This window comes from Harpia harpyja, chromosome 3, assembly GCF_026419915.1.
Source record: "Harpia harpyja isolate bHarHar1 chromosome 3, bHarHar1 primary haplotype, whole genome shotgun sequence".
NCBI lineage: Eukaryota > Metazoa > Chordata > Aves > Accipitriformes > Accipitridae > Harpia > Harpia harpyja.
The window spans coordinates 38,621,533-38,642,084 of NC_068942.1; the positions used below are offsets into that span (position 1 = coordinate 38,621,533).

The 20,552-nt window shown below is 41.3% G+C and overlaps 1 protein-coding gene across 1 annotated transcript in view; it reads right to left on the reverse strand.

Moving 5' to 3' along the window:
• Positions 1-20,552, reverse strand: part of MADD (MAP kinase activating death domain) — a 76,573-nt gene that overhangs the window by 37,869 nt on the left and 18,152 nt on the right. The window contains exons 4-19 of the mRNA XM_052781998.1: positions 17,574-17,877; positions 17,111-17,242; positions 15,723-15,836; positions 14,929-15,009; positions 12,146-12,324; positions 11,301-11,536; positions 10,786-10,941; positions 9,693-9,797; positions 8,611-8,804; positions 7,651-7,931; positions 6,850-6,989; positions 5,489-5,590; positions 3,496-3,555; positions 2,933-3,035; positions 1,717-1,903; positions 1,392-1,542 (exon numbers count right to left, since the gene is read on the reverse strand). Coding sequence (XP_052637958.1) covers positions 1,392-1,542; positions 1,717-1,903; positions 2,933-3,035; positions 3,496-3,555; positions 5,489-5,590; positions 6,850-6,989; positions 7,651-7,931; positions 8,611-8,804; positions 9,693-9,797; positions 10,786-10,941; positions 11,301-11,536; positions 12,146-12,324; positions 14,929-15,009; positions 15,723-15,836; positions 17,111-17,242; positions 17,574-17,877 — 2,525 coding nt within the window. The remainder of the gene's footprint in view (positions 1-1,391; positions 1,543-1,716; positions 1,904-2,932; positions 3,036-3,495; positions 3,556-5,488; positions 5,591-6,849; positions 6,990-7,650; positions 7,932-8,610; positions 8,805-9,692; positions 9,798-10,785; positions 10,942-11,300; positions 11,537-12,145; positions 12,325-14,928; positions 15,010-15,722; positions 15,837-17,110; positions 17,243-17,573; positions 17,878-20,552) is intronic.

A 20,552-nucleotide genomic window follows, 5' to 3' on the forward strand; every position in this document is an offset into this window, starting at 1 on the left:
TAGCTGCCATTTTCAGAGACATTGCTTCCTAGAAGATAGTTCCCAATCCTACTCTTGTTGCCAACTGTCCTTATTCCTAAACAAGTCCTTAGTTTGACCATATTAAAATAACCACCACCATGCTTTATTAAGATTCAGCTTCCTCTAGACCAATAACCTATATCCATCATGTCCTGTTCAAACAGTATGCATCATATGCAAACTGAACAATTTTAGGATTACTAGATCACTACTCTATGTTAAATAACATTAAGATAAGCACTAATCTCTATAAAACATTTCTAGAAATATCTGGATCAACTCATGTAAAACATACTAAACAGCTAAAATAAATCAAGACATCATGCAATAATGAGAGAAGTCCTTCAAAGATGTATCAAGGCTTTAAAAGTTTATATCAAATTTTGTCTATTTTGACCACAATTAATCTACTGGGTAAGCTCTACTTACCATCAAATTATGCTATCTGGCATTTACATTATCAAGACTTCATCTAAAACCATTGAGTTTTAGATCAGCCACTCTATAATTTTGCTTAGGATCAGTGTCAGACTAAAAGGCTTATAATTACCAAGATCAGCCTATAACCCACATTCAGGACTGTTAAACTAGCACAGCCTTCCTTACCTTCCTCAGCATTCTAACAATGACTGGAAATGAACACCTGTAACCCACAGGGCATCTAAGCCAACTCATAAAATCCCTGATGCAAGCCACACAGAACACCAACTATAAACTGTTTAGTAGATTTTACTCCTCTGCTACAATGAAATAAATAGCTTTTCATCATTTGAGATTACAGCTGAGTCAGATATTAAGCAGAGAGGTAGCTTTTTGTCATCTTTTGCTCTTTTTCCTTACACACGCATTTTCTTATTTTGCATCAAGAATCAGATTTTAAGAAAAAGCTGAAAAATAAAAGGTAATTTCAGACTTTCCTCTCCAAGAGTACTTAGTGATATAAGAATCATTGTGTAATGGAAGGTAGTTGGTGAGATAAGTCTCATATGGTTCCACATTAGAAATATCTCCGTCCCTATTCAGGTTGTCTGCAATAACTTTCCAAGACTGTGGTTGGGACGGTGTTAGTTGAAGGTCCCCACTCAGAATTTCCACTTCATCTGTAAAAGTCCCAGGTTTTGTATCCTGCTGCATAATTCCCATTTTCAATCAAATACCCAGTATGACCATTATTTTGTTATGGTCCAGTCACACGTGTGCAAGAGAATGGTTTCAAGCTTTTTAAGGTTTCAGTAACAGTGGTACAGTTCTCACCTATTTTGAAAGTGTCGTAAACCCCCTGAAATATCTGAAGCCACAAAACAGCTACCTTCACAATAAGGATCTCGTTTGGTTCATAAACATTGTATTCTCATAAACACTTTTCTTACCTTTGTTGTAATAGTGAGTATGTGCTATCTCTAGCAGGCCAAAAACACTGGCCATGCCTCCCAGGCCAGCATTTGCATATGACTGCTCCAGGCTCAACACAGTGCACTTCAGCAAGTCCAGCATGCCTTTATAAACCTTGCGGCTGATCTCCTGCAATGAAAATCCCATTAGTGTCGCTATTTCAGAAGTGAGAAAGTAATTCAAGAACATAAATTCCAAAACTGCTGTAACATCAGCTTTTAGGAGGCAATTTAACAATAACTTTCTATGAATTGAGCCTCAGCAGACACTAGGTATGAGGACCCTGATGAGTTCAGCACTCACCACATCCTGTATGACATCCTGCCGAGCATCTTCTTCTGACTGGATTGTGCGATTCAGCTTGCTTAGTACAAAGACACGGAGCTGCTCACTCTCCAGCAGACGTCGGACTCTTTTCATATTCAGCCAGCCAACACCTTGCCCATCGAGAACATTGTGTACCACCTCCTTCAGGAACTGCTGGTTCTCACTGATGGATTTAAGAGGAAGCAGGCAAAAAGTTAGCCCTCTGCTTACCTCGGCCAGGACACACACAGAAATGCATTTCCTATCAAAGCTAAGTTTACAAGAAAAAAAGTTCAAATCTAGCTATGCTTGCTGCTAACATAACTGCACACAGCCCAACCTCTGTTCTACAGGTGTAGCATCAAATATTTTATTTTATCTGTTATTTCCTATAATAAGCTGTAATCAGATTTTCCTCTAGTCCTTCTACCTACCACTCTACTCCTCACCTTCACAGCACTCCTCAGAATCTATAGGAGCCCTCTATGCCACAACCTTCTCCCACAGCCGCCTTGTCTGACCTGTAGGCTTTCCTTGAAAGAGGAAGCACAGCACTGCTAATAGCACTAATGCAGCAGCCTTGGCACATGTACTGCTTCAGCTTGTTTTGCCACAGGGGAGGCAATGGTAAGAAGGGAACTCCTGTGCAACCTGCTGCATTCCCCAGTCTGAACTGCAGTTATTGTTCTTGCTTGTACTCCCAAGCCAGTATCTCAAAGCAAATTTCACTCTACCCATGACTACTACATAAGAAAGGGAGGAGAAAGCACAGGCACAGGTCAGGTAACGTTTACTTGCACCATTCTGAGTCCCCTTCCCAAGGCTGAGAAAAGTGTTTCACATGAATTCATGGAATCAAACTGCTTCATATGACTCAGCTGATCCCCTGCATGGTGCATTAAAACTCCGCTGGCTAGACTACCTTGAACAGACTCAACTACGAAGAATAAATACTCAGCTACAGTAGGGACCTAGAATTTTTGGATCTCAGACAGAAAGAGGATACATTTCGGAGCATAGAAAAATATGTATGTGTGCTATTAACTGTAAGACCATCCATACCAAATCTTCTCAGACAATAATACGTGCAAGCTTAGGGCCACAGAAAAGCACTATTTAGTTTTCAACAGCTAGACTTCTGAGGAAACATTGGCCAAGTATGAGACCACTCTAACAACACTTTATACTCAAAAAAAGCAATGAAAGATATTACCTGGAATTGCTAGTTCGTCCCTGAGGCGATGGAGATTCTCTCTTCACTGTCGGGCTGTGCTTAATGACTGAAGACTTTTGATCCACAAGGGCTCGTCTGTTTCCTAAACAGGAGAGGAAACAGCATGAGAGGAAGAGGTAGGAAGAAAAAAACTGTTCCCAGGACAGTAACAAGCAACACTAAGGTTGGCTAACATACCTATTCGGATTACAGGTAACAGACTTCAAACAAAATGGAAACTCCAAAAAAAGCAGCAGCGTATATCATAGTCTAGCATCACACATCGGCAGAAAACAGTAATGGGAGTAATGCAGAGAGAAAAAGAGAAGATGGTAATGGGGGCAGGAGGTGAAAGGCAGGAAAAGTTTGGCTGCTCTGCATGCAGTTCTACAACAAGAACCATCTTCAAATTAGTCACTATATGTAAAAGCATAATGCATCGGGGGTGACTAGTATAGATCATGTGGTACTGGTTACCCAGTGAGAAAAGGTAGCCCAAAGTCAGGCATAGGGAATGCTGGAAATTGTTATATCATGCACAGCTCATGCTGTAGGGAACCCACCTTCATTGCTTACTGGGCCAGCTTCAGTAATAATCTCCATTATAGTATTTAACCCAAATACTGGGACACAAAATATACAATTAGTAGTGTACTACAATTCTACAGTCCCCACCATCAGCAGCAAAAGAATCCAACTACCAGCTTCTTCCCAGCCCTCCCTCAAAACAAAACCCAAATGACACTAGAGCAGGAAGGATGCTTGAAAGCCCAAGACAACAAGGGCCAGTGTAATTAACCTTAGAGATAGTGCTTGACTTGAAATTTGGCATTGTGGAACCAATGTATTGCATCTTCAAGGACATTATTGCATATATTGTATTTCAAGGGCACTATCAAAAACATCTGCATCACTGAGGAAAAAATATCAATGGATGTGCATGAAATAAAAATTAAAAAGGAAGATGGAAAGCAGTCAGACAGCAGCAATGAGATGGAGTCCCAGCATCATTTCCCATTACAGTTAGAAAGACAAGGTACCACACACACTTGGTAAGAACAAGTTAATGCAGCGATTTTATACCTGTACAACAGAGACAAAAACATTTAAGAAACAGTGAAGTGCCCCGTGGGAGTCCCAGTGAGGCAGCATGCACACATAAATGAACACAAACACACACGCACACACACACTTGCACATGCATAAAAGACTGAGCTACTCCACAGAAATCCCATCCTCATATCTGCACAGTAACATTAAAGACCCTACAGGATTACAGTAGTCAAGAAAGAACACCAAAGTGCAGAAGATGAGGTGCAAAGCATGAACGTGGAATGGCAAACCCCATCACTGTTTTCTTCCAATGCATGGAATCAGTCATTAAGTTTACCCATGGAAATAATCCTGACATGAAGCATGTTTCTTATCCAGTACAATTGGACATAAAAACATAACCAACTGGTAAAAGGTTGTCAAAAACAGCTGTGCAGAGTTTCTGCTAGTGTTTTCACCCTACCAGTCCTGTTCCTCCTCATTTTACACACAGGGAATGATTACTTGTCTCAAAAACAAAGTCCAAAGCAGAAACACAAAAACCAGCTTTTGGCCTTTGTTTCTACAACGTCTAAGGTCAGCAAAACATCATACCAACCTTCATCCACATCCCTTCCCACTTCCAGATTAAAGTAATCTTTACCGATGAAAATGATGAGGAGGAAAAAAATAAATGAAAAAAATCAACATATTAAAACAAAAGCAATAAGTTCTAATCAGATAGAATAACTCAAAAGGTAAAATAAAACCTTTCCCCAGTTTAGCAACTGAAAAGGTCTCAACACTAAAACTCCAACATGTGCTCAGTCACCCCTTCTGTTATTACATCTGGTACAAGGACGACCAGGCTGACTAACTCCCCACAGTAAGAGGGTCATTTCTCTAGTGCCCATCCACACATGTTATCTAATGATACTGCAGACAAACACGAGATGTTCCAATGAAAAGATTGTGCACATAAGTTAGGGATCGATCTTCACTCTGAATGAGCTGAAGAATGGTTATAATTTGATTTTGATCAAAATTTTTTATTTAGTGAACTGAAGAGACTATAAACACTTTTGAAACCTATGTAAACTGCAGTCTCCATGGGAAACTGGCATTAACCCCACTTAGAAATGCAGCATCATTGCTCCAACAAGTTACCTAAGGCTAATCATGAAGATAGTGGCAGTGCAAAAGTAGGAACTACCTCTGGGTTCCCATTCTTTACACTAAGTACTTAAAAATAAAACAAAACAAAATACAAAACAAAACCAACATTCACAGTGTATCCATTAACACAGGCTAGACAAGCCAGTCTCCCATCCCAACGCAGCCCAATTGTCGGGAAGAAGTCTGACTGAGAACTATCAAGACAATTTACTGTCTTGATACTCAAGACAGGTACTACCCAAACTGCCAAAATGCATCACCCCCAGGATTCCTGTTAGGGGTAAGACCTCAGACTGCCAAGCCACAAGAACTGTAAAGGCTGTAGAAGTCAAAGGGAAAAACGGTTACCTTTCAGGCTAGGAAAGGGAGTATTCTTGTCTCTCCCAACTTTGGTTGGTAGGGCTAAGTTGGACAGACTGAAGCTTGTGCTGTGGTTTCTGTACAGGCTGCCTATGACAGAAGAAGAAAACAGTTAAATGCCTAATGCTCGCTGCACACACCCAAACTTCCTAAACCTCCTGTAATTCACCTTCTTATTCCAGATCCTTGATGATTAAGTTGTTCTTTATTACCCAAAAGTCTCACAAGCATAACATCATCTCATTTACATTGCAACCACATCTGAAATTAGATTATTCTAACTTGTACAAAAACTTAACTCTTAGCTTTCATGTTACAATCACTGCTGCTTTATCTTTGAGTCTTAAATGTAACAGCAATATCCACCTGTCTTCCTGCACTTAAACAGGTAACCTCACGTCAGCTGTGTCTTCCTGTTTGATCCTCTTTTTGGAAGCAAATGAATAGTAGGGGCCACATGAGAAAACAGGATGATGGAAGATCTCCAGAACATGTAATTCTGAAGTGAGGATTGTGCAGTGTGCCTTGTGAAACACTGTAAATCTGCCACAGAAGTGTACTTTAAAATAGAAGCTTTAATTTATTAGGAGAAAGCAGAAGTTCTTCCTAATACAGACAGATCTTAAGAACACAATAATGCATCATCATCTGGTTAAGCCTGTAGGCAGCCTGAAAGCATCTCCCATAGATCAATGAGCTGATTAACACTTCAAGAAGTTAATTGAAAATGTCAGCGTACTATTTCAGTTTGCTTTGGTTCTTTTTTTGCAGCCTTATTTTAGTAACAATCATTTTACCAGAAACATCCAATATACTTTCACCACTGCTGCAAACTTCTTCCACTGCTCCCCACTATAGTGCAAGACTCAACTGGCCATATCTTCTTTCACTCATTAAAAAACTCTAGATTAGTCCTCCACACCTGTGGATTTTATTAAAATATAACTGAAAGTAGGTGAGCACAGTCAAGAAATTGAATTTAGCACCTTAACACACAACATGGTAGCATGGAAGGCATACTACTGGTAAGATTTTTGTATCAACTTCAGGAAATTGCACAATTTTCTCTTTAAATGAAACTGAAAGGATTTCTGATCTGTGCCCTAAAGTGCCATATAACTCAAAAGCCTAACCACATAACCAAAGTCCTTCTTACTGAAAAACACATAAAGCAGTAGTTATCAGCAGTGTAAGTTAAATAGGTCCTGTGGCTCCCAACGTGACTTCTGGAGAGCTGGTAACAATTTGACAACCAAGTCATTCTCTTGACTAGCCATGCCTCTATTCCATTTCTCTGTAAACTTTATTATAATAAATAAAACCAGCTTAATGAATTCATTAGTACATACTTGCAAAAGACATGATGCCCCCAAAACCTTCACTGCTGTTGTTGGAGACAGTAGAGTTTGGGGAGCTGGCCCTGGAATCTGAGTCTGCATCAGAATCATTGGCCAGTTTTAAACTGTTTGGACGGAGTAACTTCTGAGACCTTTAAAGAAATTAAGTACAACTGTTATTAGCTTTCCCCCTTCCCACCCCAAATCAACATGTATGATTGTGGGAAATCTATGCTGGTCTCATTCCTCATCAGTTTTCACCACACTACCCTTACCTTGTGGGATATTAAAAAAAAAAACAAAACAAAACAAAAACCCAACCCAAGAGAATTGAAACATCTTTGCATTGAGGCTTCTATTACCTTTCAGGGCATGATGAAAATTTGTCTAGAAAAGGGCATTGGTGGATTTGGGGGTGAAAGGGTTCTGCTTTGAGAGCAATAACAAGAAAACCCAATGTCATCAATCACTATAGTATCTTTCCCCCAAAAGACAAAGCTTCACCAAAAAAAAAAAAAAAAAAATTCGCTCAAAGGTTTCCAGAAATCAGTAGGTGATATACTAGAATATTTCTAGGAAGAACTGATAATTCTATTAGCATCTACTGCTTACATAAAAGCAAGGAACTGAGGGAACTGAGCAAGTGCCTTTACTCAAACCAGAAGGGTTTACAGAATTTCAGTATTAAATGAAAGTGATCAACAATACATTTCAGGTGCAAAAGGCATTTGAATGAATAAACAATAAAATACTGGAAGCAGACGGAAATCCCAATAGTGCTGTACAGAATGGCAGGAGACAAGGAGGACTCACCTGCTTCCATTGAGATTCTGGTTAAATCTTGGGGTGTAGCTCTCTTCCTGCTCATCATCTTCATCCTCCGTAGGAAAACCATACTGTGGTTCAAAGTACGGATTGTCATACTCTCGCTTCCTCACCACCCCTTCTGAGGAGCTCATGCTGCCAGCTGTGCTGTCGCTCTCATGGTGGTCCAAGCTTATCTTGGGAAAGCTTGGTTGCAGTGGCAAGGAAGGGAGATGGTTTGAAAATCCAGCAACCAACTTCTCTTCCATTTCTGCTGAATCTGCTGACTCCTGTGGACCAGTCAAATCATTGATCTGTTCGCTAATTTGTGTTACATACAACTGAAGGGCAGGACAAGAACAATTATTTCAAACTGGGAAGTCTGCACAGTCCTTGCTGTTTGTTACCTGCTTAACAAACTTGCTGTTTGTTGCCCCCACCCCATCTCCACTATCCATGGCTCTAATCTAGGATTTTACATCTGCTGCAGTGTTTGTGCATTGTTCTAGGGACTTACTACCCTGTAAAACAGATCTTACTGGTAAGTGTTAGCTCAGGATAACAGCTCTCCATTACCCTGTTTTGTGGTTATGCAAGCAACTCCCATTCTTCCTAAATGACCACAGATTCATGAGTTTCCCCACCGCGCTCCCTGCTCCTCTAACGCATCAGGTCCTTCCAGACTCTGTAAAAGCAATTCCTGCAGTCACAACCTGGACCACTGCTCTCTGTTAATGCTGCATTTTTCAATGCATGGGAGCTTTTAAGTACAGGAATGCTCTGTCCCAGCATAAGAGGGTACCAGTGAACTCCACCTTGCTCAGAAAGTCCAGAAAGAGCATGCAATTTAATCTGCATGGTTTCACAGTCCTATTAGCTTTTGCCCTTCTCATAAAGAACCACATGCATTCTCCCATTCTTTATATCCTAATATGCTGATCTTGGGGCTGAACTCATCTCAGTACACACATGATTCACTCCATGGATGACAGTGCTGGGGCTGCTACTGGCTGTAGTACTGGAACTTGAACGAGGCTGGTTGTTCTCTTGGGAGTTTTCACTGTCCATGGCCTGTTCATCCAGATCCCCTGAGTATTCTTGAAAATCATCAAATTCCACTTCACTAGCATCACCAAGAGCTGCGTGAGTCAGGGGGTCAACATCTGCAAACACATCATTTTGCGTTAAAGACGACTGCCTTCCTCAGCCTTTTGCCCATCTAACTAAAGACCCCTAGCAGTTGAGGGCTGCTCAGTAGAATAAACCTGCATAAAAATTTAGGTTGTAAAGGGCTTTTGGAGGCCATCTATTCCAACTCTCTGCTCAAAGCAGAGGTAACTTCAAAGTTAAAGCAGATTGCTCAGGGCCTTGTCCCACTGAGTTTTGAAAGTCTCCAAGCCTTGACATTCTACCTTGATCCTGGGAACCTGTTTAACTACAGTAACCATGAAGATCTTTTCCTTATGTCCAAGCAAGTTTCTTTTGTTGCAACTTAGGATTATTACCTCTTGCCCTTGGGACATAGGAAATGTGTTGGCACTCCTACATTTAGTTTATTGAAGAAAGTGAGAACTTCCCGCTCTCACAAGAGAAGCTATTGCTGCAGCCTTCATATAAGCCACAGAGAATGTATTTTCCTGTCCCCACTAGGATAGAGTGACTCATTAAAGCCAGCACTGAGAACCAATATGCGGGGGCAGGAGAAAGCTTGTACTCTGCTGCCCATATTGCACAGTATCTACTGGCAGCAGCAGGTTGTTTCCAGATCTAGCAAGCCAGTTTTGTTCAGCAGCACCTATTTCTGTTCTTCCTCCTCCCAGTGTCCTTTGGAGGGCATTGTTTATAAGCAGGAGAAATGTCTTTTTTTCAGCCTACCCCTGGATATTGAAGAAGGAGTATAGAAGACACTTTTACCTCAGAGCAAGACTACAATGGAACAATACTTTGCTCTGATTTAGGGACTTAGGGGAAGCATTCTTCCCCACAGTGCAGATGAATGGGGAAGAGGAACCTATGTGGACCTTGTGAAAGTAAAGCTCAAAGTTACTCACTTGGGGTATCGCCATTAATGTCACATTTCATCATCTCACTGACAAAGTCACCAAGGGAGGAGTAGGAGGAACTTGAGTCGTCATAGTCAACACTGTCACTGCCACACAGGTGAGAAAGAGAGATGAGTGGCAACATAACAGGAATAGCAGGGCCTGATGTTTCAAAGATGTGAATCAGCACTGTTTTCATGGGCCTCTTAAAAATCTCATGATATTTCAGTCTCTACAAACAAATTTCTAGCAAGAGACAGAAGCCAGCTTCATGAAAGGTCAGAGCAAATGAAATAACTTTCAGGTATGTGCAGAGACAATATGGGAAGACATTTAAAGGCTCTCAGCAAAGTTAATGAGGTCAAGCATAAGTGAGCAGGGAGTAGTGTATTAATTCTCTGTGTGTGTGTGTGTAGGACGACTTCAAGGGAACTGGAAAACACAATTAAAAGCATTCCCTTTTTATACTAACGATTAATCCCACTCAGTCAGAACCATTGGTGCTGTGTAGAACATAAAAGATGTGCAAGTCCAAGCCTGAAAGATCTCACAGTCTAGCAGAGAATGAAGGATAATAAAACTTGATGCAAAACTCTGGGAAACACAGTCAAAACTACTAGAACAAAAAAGTTTACTCTCATTTTACTGAACACACAAGGAGGTCTCAGGCAGTGGGTAGTACTCACAAGCTTCACATAACTATGTGCACTGAGTAGAGGTTTAAAAGAGTGGTAGGATGGGTGGGAGTACTTGTAGTACTGCAACAGAAATAACTGGAGAAAGAACAGCATGGAAGAAAAAAAACATTAGGGTGGGAGGAAATACCAAATGTCAAGTGGCATACAGGTAGCAAAAGAAAACAGGAAAATACAAATGGAGAATTACATTAAATGAAGGCTTGAAAAGACACTAGGAAAGGGTTAAGAGGTTGCTGTGATGACAGAGCAGGGAGACAATTTACTTCAGTGTCAGTATTCTGCACAGACAGAAGAAATGAAACAGCAACCTGGCAGGCTACAGGAAAAAGCTGCAAATGAGAAGTAAGTTCAGATTGCTGGGCCTCTTCTCCATCCCACGACTAAGGTCATGCTCCCCACTAACCTGTCATCAGTGGGATCAGAATCTGTTTCTTTCTCTGCTGGGACATTCAGTGCTTCAGCCAGCTGTGAATTACTGTCATAGACACGATAGTGGATGGGCTGCAGCTGGTGAGCATACCACTTTGGTTTGTCACCAATCAGTGCTGGGTCAAACATGTCTGCACAAAAAACAAGGAGAGAGTTAATTGAACTCATTTATTGGTGTCAAAGTCTTCATTCACAGTGAGGCTACCCCCTACTAAGTCTTGCACAAAGGAAGGAACAGCCTCTACTCTAAGAAGCCTCCGTAACCAAACAAGACAAGATGTAAAATTAATTGGGGGAGTGAGTGGCTAATAGCAGGGCTAACTTGGTAGAAACACATGAGGACATACATAAAAATAGAAAAATGTGCCTTGAACTGGATTTCACTCCCCAGCAGGAATAATATGGTGTAAAGCTCAGTCCTTCCCTAGAACTCTGCTTTTTAAGTTCCTGCATTACATCCAAGTGCAGGAAAGGCAAGACCAAAACTTACTGTTATGAATTCTTTGGAAAGCATAGTTAGTAGGGTTGAGTGACCATTCTCCAAAGTATTCTACTGCCTGTGTCCTGGAAAGCTTATCTGCAAAAGGTGTCTGCTTCGGCCTAGAGGCAAGAAAAGAATTTGCCTGGAAGGCCACCACTGGTCGTGGGAAGAGACGAAGAGTGCGAGTATGCATCTGGAAACCTTGCAAAACATTTGGTGAGTTGAAGAATCTCACCATAGCAACCCTGAAAAGAAACAGAGGACAACATATCAGATAAAAACACAGAACACAAGAGAAAAGAAGACAGAGAGCCTTTAAAAGGTATGCAGTAGGCAACATTTCAAACCTTTGAAGAATGGTAACCCAGTACAAAAAGCTAAGTCTTCTTAGAAAACAGTTGTCTTGGAAAAAAGAAAAGAAAAAACCAAAAAAACACCAAGAAATCACTTTGTTTTAATTCACCACCTTAACACCAAGACCCACTCAATGAGGGACATTGTTCTCATGTCTGCTAGCTGAGGTGACAATTAAGTCTCCAGCTTTTTTTGTAGTTTAAGGCTTGTGATTTAAGCTGAGAATACAATATCAGACTGACAAATCCAGGTAAAGTGGATGATCTATAGGAAAATGCAAGAAACAAAACACCCCCTCCAGATACACGGTTATGTTTATGCAGTTAATAGATCTGAGGTAAACACTGTAATTTCTGCTCTTTTTTTCCCCTGATGTAAAGTAGAACCTGCAGTAGAACCTGGAAGATGCTGCTTCCACCACAGGACCCATAGAAGCATCTGTGCTGCCTTCAAGTGCAAACTTTATGAAGACTCAACACTACCTTCCTGTTCAGCCTCACCTGGTAGCCACATCCACAGAGTCCACATCATTCCCATAGATCAGAGGGTTGAATTCTGTGGAAGGAGTAGATTGCAAATCATTCTGCGGTCTTCCCAGTAGCAGTGGCACCTCCTGCCCCTCGTGGAACTTCTCTAGATTAAGAATGGGCTGAGTATTCAGACTCATGCTGGCCAGTGCCTAAAGAAGGACAACATTATGCACACATTCAGCAAGAAAGAAAAGTTATTCAAGGAACAAGAGAGAGATCAGAGCTACTCTGCCTTCTAGGCAATTGCAACAATTGTGCATGCTCCATTAGTTTATCTTAAACCATCTCCTATGCTGAGTCAACAAATATCTCCAGGCCCTCCTTTATGTGGACTGTAAAAAAATGATCTCCTCAATGCTGAAACAGTCCTGGAGCCAGCCAAGGAGTATCACAGAAGTCCACTTTGCTAGATCATTCATGACAGGAAAACAGATAGTCCAGATTGGACCACTAGTAGTATGACACTGTGTACAACTTATTCCCGTGTGTAATTTGAATACATCTTGGGACCTAGAGGCCTTGAAACTTGCAACTTGGCCATTCAACCAGTGAGTTTGATATCCCAGGATAATGTGGAGACACCTTTACAGGCATCTGCCTGTATCCCTGCAAATCTCCACTTCGCAGCTGAATGAGGTCTTCATCTCTCCATAATGCTACCATTCTCTTCAACCCTCGTAACTTCTTCAAGGATATGCACTGGAGCAGCACAAGTGGTAAATCAGTCCTGGACACTGAGACCTACCCTAAATCTTCCTAATTTCTCCCATTTGCCCACTGAGTCGTCATCTTTTTATTTCAAAAATAAATAAATATATAAAACAAAACAAAAACCAAAACTCCAAAGGAAAAGGGTAAAATGGAAAATTCAGCAGAAAAGAATAAAATAAAGAACCTTGTTGTCAGGAGTGAGCAGCTGTTTCTGAGTGATTGCAGTCATGCTAACCAGACACTGGAGGCAAGATGGAAGATCATATGATAACACCAGCAGCCCATCAGAGCCAAGACGAACACATGACAACAGAGAAACAGATGGAGGGGGAAAAAAAAAAAAAAATCTATTACTACCAAATATTACAAATGAGAAGAAATAAAAGGGACCACAAAATAGGCACATTTGGGGGGAGAGGTTTAACTGCCCCACCCCCAAACATTCACATCTGGCCACTTTGGAAAGTGGAAAGGCTGCTGTCCTTACTGATGCAGCTAAGAACTTTCTACTGCAGTTTAAAAGCAGATATCCTGAATTTTATTACTTGGCTCTAAGACCCAAAGGCACACAAAAGTGTTAACCTTAGTGCTGTGGGCCACAATTTAGTCCTCTCTACTTTGTACAGCAACCATTAGCACTCTTTCTCCTTTGCCAATGGTCAACCCTTAATGATAATGCCTATAGGAATACATAGGGATGTAACCTGAATTTGGGTGAACACTCCGAGAATTTTAAATATGTCCTCAAGGAAATTGCAATTTGTTCTTCTGATATCCAACTTTGCCCTACTGAGACAGTTTTGCTGAATAGTGCCTGAAATTGCAAGGGGGTGAGGCAGAAGTGGGGGGAAGGTGGATCTAACAAAACTCCAAGCAACACATCGCTTCCATCTGTGCTGACAGCAGGTACTGGGGTATCATAGAAGTTACACACTTTGCTCTCCGGGTCTACGAGGAGAGAGAAAGAGCAGATCTCATCACATTAGTAACACACTTTACCTTTAGATACTGCATGCAGCGTGCATAAGGGAAACAGAAATAAAGAGATAAAACCTGCTTGACACGATCAGCCAGGATGACCCAAGCTGATTAATGGCTTAGCAGGACCTGAGAGGAGAGACTGAGACCTCACACACAGATCTGTGAATGGAGGGGAAACAAAGATGATCATAGCTTGATGGATCAAGTCAGAGTTTAAAGCCCACATGGCAAATGTAAAGGAGGAATCTGGAACTTTCTGCACCAACTGGAAACAAGTTAGCCCCAAACAACAGTAAAAAACAGAAACCATCTGTTCCGTCCAGGAGCATTTCAAATTATCCCCCACTTGGCTAAGAAATTAACTGCAGTTATAAGCCTTGGTGACCACTCACTTTTCCAAATTAACTCTCTCCATGAAGATAGAAAAACAGCAACTGGATACCTACCACTTAACATCTGTATCAATTGATATTGCTTTTCAAGCTCAAAATGCTGCTGTGTTCTAACATGGGCGATGTTCTAACTGGCCAACTATATGAAAGAGGCATCTTAAATAGTTGGACACAAAATTCCTAGTCCTGTGCTTCCCCTACAAATGACAAAGGTGGAAGCAGCAGAGACAGCAAAAGATGAAACAGGTAACAAAAATTACAGTTAAGTCCTCAGGAGAAACTACAGAGAGATCTGAAACAACATGAAAGTCTCATATTTAGCTTAGTCAGGAGAAGACAATGTTAGAAAGTCATACAGCTCAGGGATCTCAAAAGAAGACACCCCTATAAATTTGTTTAATCAGCCACTCTATTGATTAGCCCACTGCCACATTCAGAGCAGTAGACCTCTCCATGACTGACCAAGGGGCACTTTCTTGAACGAGAGCATTCTAGTACTCTGATACGTTTTCACATCCATCTGATGTGCCAGGATACACACCTGCTTTTTATTCATTTTGCTTTACATTAGCTGACTTGCATTCTTGTCCAGTACAGCAGAAGAGCTGTGCAAGACTTCATCTGCTAAGCTCTACTGAATCTGAGTCCTTCCCCCAAAGTGCTTATTACCTGTTTCAGATGCTTCTTCAGCTCTGAAGCTTCTGGTTCTGGCAGTGCTGGCAAAGATTCTGCATTTGTGGGAACAATCACCTGAAATTAAGCACAGCAACAAACTAAAAATTCCCCAGCTGTAGTCATTTCCAAACCAGAATCTCCTGAATCTCCACCACTCCAGAGACTGAGGAATAAAAGCCATAAAGTAAAAAATAAAAACCCTACAACACAACCCCCCCCCCCGACACCTTCATCATTACTTCGATTTTCACTTCTTTATGGTTGTTATTGTTTGCAATATCACAAACAATGGAGGAATTACTTTACCATTTACCTCAAAAAAAGATAAGTTTGAATGAACCCACACTCATCCTTTGGAATTTCCATCAAGTAAAAGATGTTATACACGTTTCCCCTGAATTAGCCTTGCTCATGCCCCAGTAGAAAGTGGGATACAGAGTCCCATTTGAATCACGACAGCCAATGCTGCTGGAAGGCTCTTATCAGACTGAGTTTCTTACATAGGGCTATAAGAGACAGGGTCACAATTACTCAAGAAGACAGCTTTATCATTTGTTTGAGGATTTATCTTCTAATGATATAGCCAGATGGATTAACTAAAAAAGAATGCTTTATAAGCAAAAGAAATGGGGACCTTGAGACAGAAGAAGGAACGGAATCCAAAAGTTTAAGAGGGAAGTGGCAAAGGCAAGCTGACGCCAGACATTCCTAAATTCTCAGTGGGTACACTGATAAAAGTGCACAGTTCCCTGGAAACAAAGCCACAAGTCCTTACGGGCACCACTTACCCTATTGGTATCCAGGTCAATAAGCCATACATCATCAGGCATTTTAAAATCCAGTTTGTAAAGGAAGAAACTTGCTGGAACACCAATGATATAAGGTGTAGGGGCTAGAAGCAACTGAGAGAGAGAGACACTTTAATAAGGACAACATCTGCATTTGATATCACCATGTTCTTCCCAAATATTTATTTATTAACTACAGTATGTTTATAGCAGAGGAGACAACACACAAGGCACTGATAAATAAGTAATTAATTCTATACAATATTTAAAAAAAAAAAGAGGAATAAAAGCTCCTGCTCAGAGAGCTTCAATTTTTATCTAGAAGAAATTACATTTCCACCTCCAGTGCCCCCACCCCCACCAGGGATGTAATTTATACAGCTGCATGGCTCCTTGGAAAAAACTTAGCTAATCTAATAGCTTGCCACATCTATCATGGACCAAGAAAAAAAGGTGTTCAGAGTAAGAGCCTAACTAGAGAAGAAGCAAGTCACAGATGAATACACCCTCAGCTCAAACCGAGTCTGTGCCATTGTAAATATGGCTTTACCCATGCAAGGACTTTACCCTTACCCTTGTAATGGTAATTTGGTTTCAAAACAATAACATCTCTACAAAGAAGAAATAGACACGTTTTTTCGAATGTATGTGGAAAACCTAAGGGGAAATTCAGGTTGTTTCTGATAAGGGAATTATCAGAGGGAAAAGGTTTAAATCAATAAGGCAGCTTGAGACCAGTGGCTTGGGCGGCTAAATTATTCTTTAAATCTAGAACACCAACACAGGTTGGTCACCTCCAAGGGGTGGTACAAGAACAAACTTGAAGCATCAGTTGCAGGATAGCACTGAAGTGGTAAGATGGCCTGAATTCTATCTTTCCAAGCAAAATGATGAGCTCCTGCAGAGAGCCGACTATTGGCAAAACCCAGGCTCCCAGCAGCAGTAACTCAACACTTCATATTTCTGAGGAGAACAAATTGCAGGCAATAGTTTCTAAACTCTGAATCAAGAGCCCTCAAGCGTCCTTAAATGATGTTACTCTGGACCCTCCCTAACAAACCTTAATACTCAGCTGGAGGGAGGGTGGGACATAAATACTCGTCATAATATTGTGGATCTATGGCCTTTCAAGTCCATTGCTTGTGAACTACCGTGAACTACTGCTTTGAATCATACTATTCACTAGGCATGCTTTGAAGGTATCCTAAATAAGTGGTGTTACCTATGATTTAAATAGCTAGCAGTGCTCAAAGAATGTTCTTTGCAAGGCAGAATTTGCTGCAATCCCTGAGAAAACAGTGGGGAAGGAAATAAGGACTACGCCTGTATAAGTTTCAGACATCACAGAAACATCCTTTGCAAAAGACCAATAAAGGAAAAATATGTACCTGTTCTGCAGAGGCCATGCAGGTGGGAAGCAGAGGGATCACTGGGAACATGTACTCTAACGGGTAGATCATAGCCACAAAGGCCATCACAGACATTGAGAGTGCATTATAATCTCGGGACTGCAATACAACCTGCAACCAAACTCACATTAGCACTGCAGCAACCATTCACTTCTCATACTCCCCACAGGGGTGTACAAAGATCACAGCCTGCAGGCCTCTGATTTGATGGCTGTGAACTGGATCACCCTCCATTAATCTGTCTGAAAACAAGCTCCAGGTGCTTTTTTGAGTGAGAGTAAAACTTTTCAAAACAGGAGCCTCAGAAGGAGCTATTCCTTCCCACCGCAAAATGATTCCAGGCAGTGCAGGAGACAGCTGTTCTACACATCCAGTCTACGCTGGTTTTGAAGAGGGCAGCACTTCCCACATACCTATCAAAAGTCAACTCTTCCCTTCTTACCTTGTGCTCGAGAAGGATGCAGGTCAGCACCTGCAGGCAGGCATCCACTCCCAACAACTCCAAAGGCAGATGTAATGGAAAATCCACCAAGGTGAAGCGGGATGGATCAGGAAGAGCAAAGGTCAAAGCTGGCTGCAACTCATGTGGCAAGACTTCCACATCCACCCGCTTCTGACCAGCAACAGGCATCGGTGAACGGAGCAGCCGGTATATCCAGGCCTCAATCTCCCGCAAGTCGTGTAGCAATGCACTCGACTTTTCTTCCACCAGGAGGGAGCCTGTGAAAATCCGCCACATTGTATCCCTGTACAGGGAGAACAACAAGGTTAATACTCCAAAAGCTTCACTTGACAGACATTCCGCAAGGCTCTTCCAGGGAAAGGGCAGATACACCAAGAATTAAAGGATGCAGCTAACAAACATTTGGTCACACAGAAGAACAGAAGGTAGGGATTTAAGCTTACTGAAGCAACCACTGTGGGGAAGTATAAATCCTTCTGTGGCAGGAATCAACACAAGTATGTCACTGGCAGGAATCAACACAAGTAGGTCATTTCCACCTGAGAGTTCATTCATATATTTAAAGGGTTCAGTTAGGTCCAGATCTCTGAAGCTCTCTCATTGCCCTGGTGCTTGAAATGCAGCATGCACATAGGATACTCTCATATCTCTTCCAGAATTGTAGGTGACTGATTGTAAGATTCTGCTTCCAGCAGTCCTACAAACCTTTGCAAGAATACAAACTAAACCTGAGATAATAGAAATACACCACACCAAGATCTCCCAGCTTTTTGGCATGATAAAGTACTCTTTTTCATCCTATCCTGAATTGCATTGTATCATTCTTAAGAGCTGAATAACCTGTGGCAGAAGTGAATGCATTTCAGCTGAGAATATAAATTTCTTAAGGCTGTCTAGAAAGCATTTAGGTACCTTAGCAAAATAAGCAGCCATTTTTCCATGTGCTAAGCTAGCAATCTGCAAACTTGTAGCTTGCAGGCAGGCTGGCCAAAACACCTATAAAGCATTGCTCAGGGCCTTCAGAGCTTCAAAACTTGAAACTGGGTCTGACAAGGGAAGCAAAGTGGCTTGTCCACTTCAGCCCTTAATGCTGTAGCACAGTGAAGGCTGCAAACCTGCTGCAGCCATTTTGCAAAAAACTTCAGCCTGATAAATATCTTCAGTTACGGTAATAGATCCCTTAGAATGGTATGGGCTCAAATTAGAGGTTCTACCTTACAGTTCAAAAAAAAAAAAATTAAAGAAAAAGAAAGATGATGATGACACTGGAGGCTTCAGAAAGGAAGAAAAATTAAGAGAAATTTGGAGGGGCCAAAAGAAGGACAATTTGAGATACACCTCTCAGGAACCGTGATGCTTCTCATCCTCCACTCTTCCTTCAGCTGCTTGTAATGCGCAGGACATTAGGTTGTTAACAGGCACGCTCAACCTTTTGCAGGCTGTAAGGATTCAGTTTCACCTTTATTCTACCACCACTTCAAAACTATTCTACTTTTCCAGGTCATGGCTTGCACACCACATGGTAATTCAAACCTCCTGCTGTACTTTTCCCAGAGATGTATGCTTAGCATTCCTTCTCTTGCCCTCCTCATCTGTCACTCAGTTCTTCTCTAAGAATTATGTCCAACGAGCAAATTTTTCAAATACCATATGCCATTCAAACATTGGAATACTTTAGCACCCCTTTCAAAAATCAGATGAGCTCTCAGAGTTGAGGAAGATCATGAAAATTAGCTTTTTTTCTGCCTCAGTAGTTATCAGACTAAACCAAGTGACAAAATAAGCTCCCTTAATACATATTTCCATTGGGGGGGGGGGGGGGTTTGTTCTGACAGAATCATTTTCCCTTGACAGTCAGTGGATTCAGGTGATAAATCTGCTAATGCAGGAGTCAGTCATAAGCCCAGGACACTCTCCTAGAACTATTCCAGGGCAGTAACCCAAGAAGTAGGCTACTGCTCTGTGAACGGGACAGACTTCCCCTTTCATGCAAAATGTAAAGAGCTTATAGAGATGAAAGTGATAGATGTCGTGTCATTTTTTTGCTTTTGACAAGTTTAATTTGGAGCATACCAAGTTACTTAACTCACATTATGAGCCATCTCACAGCTCCATCGCTCTTACTATTATTGAGATAATCCCCTCCTTCTCCAGAGATTCATTTTATATTTTCTCTTTTCAGTTAGCGTATTAGAAAGGAAAATATCATTCTGGAATGTAGGTATCAGGCACAATAGCACAGATATACATCCATGACTGATATAAAGACATTGTTCCTTCTGTACCCTACAGTGCAACAGCTTTTGTTACATACCCAACATTATAATAACAGATATGTAAGATTACTACATTACATTAAAAATACACCAAATTGCTGTTAATTTGCTGTTACCAACCCCCATTCCCATATGCCTCCTAGACAGCTCCTTTGTTTTCTATCTCTCCTCCCTCTCCCCTTCAAATATTGTACTTTGATCTCTTTCAGCCGTTCCTGCTTCTCGAGTCTTTTCTCTCCCACGCTGAAGTTCAGATTGTTTCACAAGCTCGTTTAGCATACTTTCATCATTTCCCTCTTGCCCCAAGTGGAGATTCTCTCTGTTATTTCTTGGCTGTTTCTAATTTGCCAGAGAATCAGTCCTGATGTACACCACCACGGAGCTTATATGCCAAAGCAACAATGACAGCATCAGTGCTCAGCTTCAGAAAAGATCATGCTCAGTCAGTTGTTAGCAGGATAGTGCATCCTTAGGTGTATCAAAAATAGAAATCATACCAGGTTACAGAATCACACAGAGAAGTTTTAAAGAAATCATCACCAAAATTTCCTTTTCCTACTGTGATCCTGGGTTAAAACAGCAAAAAGATCAACCATTGGTGTTTGGCTGCTCCTACAACCACACCTGTAGCCACAATTTGCCATGCAGACAATTGCAGCCCTGGACACAAACAGTAGGAGGA